The 6749-nt window shown below is 38.8% G+C and overlaps 1 protein-coding gene across 1 annotated transcript; it reads left to right on the top strand.

Moving 5' to 3' along the window:
* The first annotated feature begins 289 nt into the window (after positions 1 to 289).
* LOC129957252 (uncharacterized) lies at positions 290 to 5421 on the top strand. The gene is made up of 4 exons (XM_056069505.1): positions 290 to 3913; positions 4277 to 4436; positions 4863 to 4919; positions 5007 to 5421. Exons 1-4 carry the CDS (start codon positions 3758 to 3760, stop codon positions 5324 to 5326), a joined length of 693 nt encoding a protein of 230 aa, XP_055925480.1. The 5' UTR covers positions 290 to 3757; the 3' UTR covers positions 5327 to 5421.
* The last annotated feature ends 1328 nt before the right edge of the window (positions 5422 to 6749 follow it).

A 6749-nucleotide genomic window follows, 5' to 3' on the forward strand; every position in this document is an offset into this window, starting at 1 on the left:
TTTTTCTTTGAAGAAACTAATTCTTTTGAAATTTTTTTTCTGTTTTATCGAACAGTTCCGCAGGAGTCGCCGAGCTCGTAAGTCCGAGGGGTTCCTTCTTATCCGGTGGCGAACAGTTGCGGTGTGCTGTTCTAGGGTGAGGCGGGCGACGCAGTCATCTTTGGAAGTGAGGAGCTTGAAGGCCGTGTCAATAAGGTTTAGGTCCGACTCTTCAGCTGCAATTGGGATCCCGCAGCATCCCAAGCTTCTGTTCCCATAGATGTATTCATTTGCGGCGTTCTCAGGCAGATTGAGGGTATTCTTGATTCCAGGCCTGAGCGCTTTGTCAACAACTTCCCAATTGGTCTTCTTGAACTGGGCCGTGCGCATGGCGAACTGCGTGGACGGGAAGAAGCTCTTCAACGCATCCAGCCGCTGCCATGGTGGAAGCGCCGACTCAACCAGTTTGGTGCCAATTTTGGCCACTTCGTTAAGCGAGGCGAACTCGGGGAGCACGTTGAAGCCCACTGGCTTGCCCAGGAAACGGTGGCTGTCGAAGTCTTTTAGGGAGACGAGTGGAACACCGCCTATGGAGAAGGAAGTATCTCTTGTTCCAACGGGCGTGCGTCCGGAAAGGTGGAGAGCTACCGACTTCGCCGGGTTAAGCTCGAGCTGTATCCTGGACAGTTCTTGAAAAAGTTCGTCGAGCTTAGCCTGGAGGAGAGCCGGGGTGTCTTCAATCAGGGCGATGTCGTCTGCGAAGGCGAGCACTCTGTGGCGGTTGCTGTCTTCTTGGAGTCTTCTTATTGCCGGGTCGATGGCCAAGTTGAACAGAATGCCGCTCAACGGACACCCCTGTTTAACTCCACTCAACTCCTGGTTTTAAATCCATTTAAATCCAATTTTCTGTAGAACAGGTCTTTGTGTTTCCACTTTTCAGGGAAAATTGATCATTTCCTTAACAGCTGGCAGAAGAGTTCGTAGAGAAGGCACTTAATTTCTGGCATGAAATCCGCTGACAGATTGTCTTTTAACACAAAAGTCAAAATCATAAAAACTGGTAGATTAAAAAATTAATTTTCTGATGCGTCTTCGTTTCGAGGGAGACTTTTACATTGCCAGTATTCTTTTCTTCCCGCTTTACAAGATTAACAGTTCTAGTCGAAACACCGGTCGCTTCCGCAGCTCTTTTGACGGTTAGGAAAGTGGGATACTTAATTGGTTTCGACAACATTCATTTTCATGTCGTCGGCAAAACAGAGGCAACTCAGTCGCTGGGAAGTCCCACTTAGCATAACTCCAAACCACTACGTTGCAACCTGCATATGAGCGGCTCCAGGACTGCTTTGAATAACTCCGTACTAGTCGAGATATCCTGCATAATATCCACCACGAAACAGATCAGCTGAGAGAACTCGAGTCCCACTTGGATACGAGTAGTACTAGTACTATAGAGAAACGGAAAAACCCTTTGGTACGCTTTGCATACCCCTAAGCGTTCCAGAGCACTGAACAAGTGGACATGTCCTACTGAGTCGAATACGCAGGCGAAGTCAAGGGGTACTATCGCCGTCTCAGGATTTGACACATTCCCTTCTCTTAGCAAACGGGCGGATAGAAAATTGTTCTCTCCTATGCCGTCACATAGCGCAAACCCGCGCTGATTCTCATTGATAAGCATTCTACAAGAGAGTCTCTTTGCAATCGCACTACAGAAGACCCTTAGAAGCAGATTATCGACGGTAATCGGCCTCCATTTGGCAATGTCCTGTGGTGTCGCGTCGCACCCGCCTTCGGGATGAGGACCGTTCTGTGCTCGCACTGAAATATGGGCACCTTACGGAACCTCAACCACATATTGAAGAGGATGGTCAGCTCACGCTCCACGACCCGTTTAAGAACCCGCTTGTGGCTCACGGGATGTAGGCCATCCGGCTCACTCGCTCCATGGAGGCGACATCTTGTGATGACGCGCTTTTTCTCATCCGGTGTAAATTCAGGCGGAAGGGTGCATTTGCTTCTCCCTGCGTATTCAAGCTGGCCGCACAAGTCATTGCGCGTTTCAAAGAGTGCCTTAAAGTGCTTTTCAGCTGTCTTGAGGTCCGGCGTTATCCGGGTATTGGCGTCGTCGATGATCGTGGTCATGAGTTTGTCACGAGCAATGTCCCACAATTCTTGCACTTCGGCAAAACGGCTTTTATGTATCTGACAGTAGGACGGCTTACCCACTCGTTGCTTGCATCCCTTTCGGTTAGGCTTGCAATCTTGGGCTTTTGGCCCTGACATCTGAATACTCTTGATCAATCTTTCTGTCATTTTAACGACATATCTCCAGCTCTCGGTCAGCTCTTGCACCGCTTCATGTTTACACTCTCTAGTGGTCGGTTCTAGCTCGAGAGTACTCTCGATTCTTACCGTTTCCGCACGAGGAGTCACTGGACTTGCTCGCTGCGACCGAAGCCACAGATGACGCAAGGCCTTCCACTTGTTTAGGTTCTGGGTTTTCGTTTTCCCCTGGGAATTCTGTCACATATGTCTCGTGTAAAGAGAAGAGAAGTAGTTCAATAATGTAGACGCCTGTATCCACTGATCTGCATACACTCGTACCGTTATTTCGAAGCAGGACTTATCAAAAATTAAAGCTGCTTTATCTAATGTTAAGTCTGTGACGGCACCTAAGATTATGTGTACCGATGTTGGTAGACGCTGTAAAAATAATTCTAGCATGAATTTTTCTGGGACATCAATAATTCGGAAGGTTTCTTGCCACTTATTTTATTTCATTAGATTGATTTGTGAGTTCTGTTTTTAAATGAGAGTACGGATCTTCGATATCAGGTGTCATTAAAATATCCCGCACAACTGACGCGACCTCAGGCGGCAAGTGGGAAACAACGTAGTTCTATTTCGTCACAGATTCTGTAATGGGTTTAGGAACAGCTAATTTAAATGTGCTTTCGCACATAATAAACCAAGATCCGATCTATTATAGATCGGTATTTGCACTGCACTTACCTCAGACAGGTTGCATGAAATCCTTTAGTCCCAAGCAAGTAGACAACTGCGAGGAATTCGCAAAGAAAATTATTTAAGAACCGAAACTAAAAATCCACCAAACGAAAGTAGATCCAAAAGAAATGGAAACGCTTAGATGCGCATATTTTCCTGATGAACAAGAGTTCAAATGCGATTCATTCTACTCATACGCAGTCCGAAAGTCACCACTGAAGTGGTTTGTTATTCCATCTTGTGATTACATCTTTGTCGATGGCCTTCGAAATACGATGTGTGAATTAAATCCTGTAGCGATATCTGCACATGGTAAAACAAGGTTTTATGTAAATCCATCTTTAAAAACTTGCTCGCATGTATTTTTAAGGATTGACAATGGGAAGCCTTCCTCACAAAGTTTTAAAACGGACGCAGAAAAATTTTAACATCGAACTGAATGGCAGGACATCAACCGCAACATGCAAATTTAATTTGAGCTATTTCTTTGGTACTGAATGAATGGTTAAAAGGACTTCTTAAGGCCTTATCACACGGCCAAATACCGTCAGCACTTTCGTTTACAAACGACCACGAAAGTGTAGACGAAGTGTACGTCATTTGAGCATTTGCTGTCTGGTAAACCTAAAAAGAAAGGTTTACTTTATGGTGTATTTATCGCTCTTTTTTGCACTGCTTCTACTTAGTGAATACCTACAGTTTTCTCATTCATATCTCGTTGGATTCTGTTGCTAGAGTTGTTGGATTCTGTTGAATTGCTCGGTGCAAAATGGATTTTGCTGAGACAGCGCTATTGTGCATTATCCTGGGAACAGTGCTGAAAGAAAAAGAGAAACCGAAAAGAAAATTGTGGTCTCGGAAATGGCTGCTTAGACGTAGACAGAAAGGCTGCTATGAAAATCTAATGAGAGAATTGGCTTTGGAGGTAAGCAAAAAATTAGCTTGCATTTTTTTATATAAATTGTTGATAATTTTACGGAATGATGCAGCTATAAAATGAATTCTCTATTATTATCTTTGCTTAGAAAATGCACTGTCCTTGCTTAGTTGAGTAATTTTTTAATTAATTTATTTGCAATACCCAAGATATGCATTCCAGATTTGTCTATTGATTATTTACTTTTAAGGAATTTTAATTAGCACATTTTGTATTAATGAACAGAATTGATATTGTTTGAATATTCAAACCATTTAGTCATTAAGAATAATGTTATATTTAATAAATCTGTGCATGGATAATCTTAAAGTAGTTCAGTCTTAAAAATTAGAATTGCATTTTTCAATTTAGGATGCTGAAGGTTATAGAAGATGGCAAAGAATGAACACAGCATCATTCGAGTATCTTCTATCATTGGTATCACCTTATATTTCTGGAAGAGATACGAACATGAGAATAGCCATCACTGCAGGTGAAAAACTTGCTGTGACCCTGAGATACCTTGCATCTGGTGAGATTTTTTTTTCACTTATTACGTTACTCTTTCCATTAAAAAGACAAGCATTTTAATATTTAGGTTAGGTTAGTTGGTTTTTATGGCGCATTTTAATATTTAAATAACAAATATTTGTTTCCTTATCTTTATCTCTCATAATCCAGTTTTTCCCCAAAAAATATATGGTTTTTTTCTCTCTATATTTACATAATATAATTGAAATAGCATCTTTGATTTTTTTTTAAATGCTTGCAAATAATTTTCAAAAATTTAAATTTCATTATTGTAGTTCTCAAAGATGAGGTATCTTCAGATATTGGATGAATAATGGATAATATAAACCACAAATTCGATTTGTATGTTGCATGTAGTATTTTTATATTGTGTTAATGAAATAATACAAATTAGCAGCATGTTTTTTATGTTCATTTACCTTTATAGGTGAAACACAAAGCTCCCTATCTTTCCAATTTCGAATTGTCCAAAACACTATATCAGGTATGTTGAATTTATCTGTACTTCCCTGTATCATTTTTTACCGCTTAAAATTTATATATTTCAAATTCTATTTTTGAATTTCCTTAGGGATTAAATTGGTGTGCAATGCACTTGTGAAAGTGTTAAGCCGAAATCATCTGCATGTGCCATCAACAAAGACTGAATGGGAAGCTGTGAGTGCCGATTTTTACATTATGTGGCAATTTCCTCAGTGCATTGGTGCTCTGAATGGAAAACATATAAAAATTTCTCCTCCTCCAAACTCTGGCTCACTTTACTATAATTACAAAGGGGACTTTAGTATTGTGTTAATGGCTTTAGTTGATGCTAATTTAAAATTTCTTTTTGTAGATGTAGGAACAAACGGAATACCTTTAAAAATTATTTTAAAAAATAAGGCGTTATAATAAACATCCCATGCTTAGAAAATAAACAGGCGCACATATGTATGAATGTTAAAAATGCTTAATTTTTGAAGCATTTTCTCACTATGCACTATTTAAATAGAAAAAGTATTTTTTTTAACATTAAAAAGATGAAACAGTAGCAGAATTATTCATATCTTATGATTCCCTCAAATGTACTATATGGTAACTATTTCAAGGTTAAAAAACATAATTAATCCTTATTACTTTTCACATTAACATAGGATTTTAAATTTTTAAATTATATAGAGGCTGTTAATGAACTATTTAAGTAATTACCATTATCAAAAGATTCAATATGTTTAAAATATATTTCACAAAAAGAAAACATTTCACATCAACATTTTTTTTTTTATTCGTGAAAATATATCTGGCTGGATATCACCAAACTCCATGACTAGTTCAAAAATCCTTCGGGTGAACTGTTCCCCATACGGTGGTACCAGTTTTTTTAAAGTGGAAACAACAAGTTGTCCCACCGCAAGGGGAACAGATTCCGAAGCTTCACTTTTTTTTTTGAGTTCTGCCGACACCATTCGAAGAACGTCTTCTCCAACATTTGTCTGGCGGCGTCTTTTCGGAGGAGGACCTACACTGATATTGCTTGATTCAGCAACTGTCTTCTGCGGAGTTGCTGCCGAAGACTCTGGGCAATTTTTTTCGTATTCGGGCTCTAGCACAAAGTGGTCCTTTGTTTCCTCCACAGAAATCTAAAAATAATTATGTTTTACTATACATTGAAAAATTAATCAAAGGATATATTTAAATGCGCATAGAAATGCCCATGTTAAGAATAAAGGTACCACCCAACTCCTTCAAGAGATTAGATGCTAGACCCTTCTCTAATATTAATCGATTGATTGGTATACGGTTAATTAATGATATGATCACTAAAGATATATTTAATAAAATTCAATTACATTAGATGTTAAATTCAATTACATTAGATGTTATTTAGTTATACATTCTATTTCAATTCACTTCTTGACCAGCTTTTTCATCATTCAATTTTAAAAATTAAAGGTCAATGATTAAGCTTAATTATAACTAAATATACATATAAGTTATTCATCAACTAAATAAAAGCATTATATAAGAATTATAAACATTTTAGCAAAATATACCATTGGTTCCGAGCACCCATCAGTTGCAAACGAATCATCTAAATTGGACTCGGAAGAGCCTACATATATTGTGTCCCTCAGGAACAGCAGTCTGTGATAATGCACCCATTTTGGTGCAATATCCAGAGCTGCTGATCCTGAAGGCAATCTTGCTCTTTTATCCTCTCTTTGGAAATACGATCTTAGTGTGCAAAATTTCTTGCGAAGTATTTCTGGAATAAATTAAAAAGAATTTAGTAAGATATATATATATATTTCTTTATATAAATATGTGTGTGTAT

This window comes from Argiope bruennichi, chromosome 11 (assembly GCF_947563725.1).
Source record: "Argiope bruennichi chromosome 11, qqArgBrue1.1, whole genome shotgun sequence".
NCBI lineage: Eukaryota > Metazoa > Arthropoda > Arachnida > Araneae > Araneidae > Argiope > Argiope bruennichi.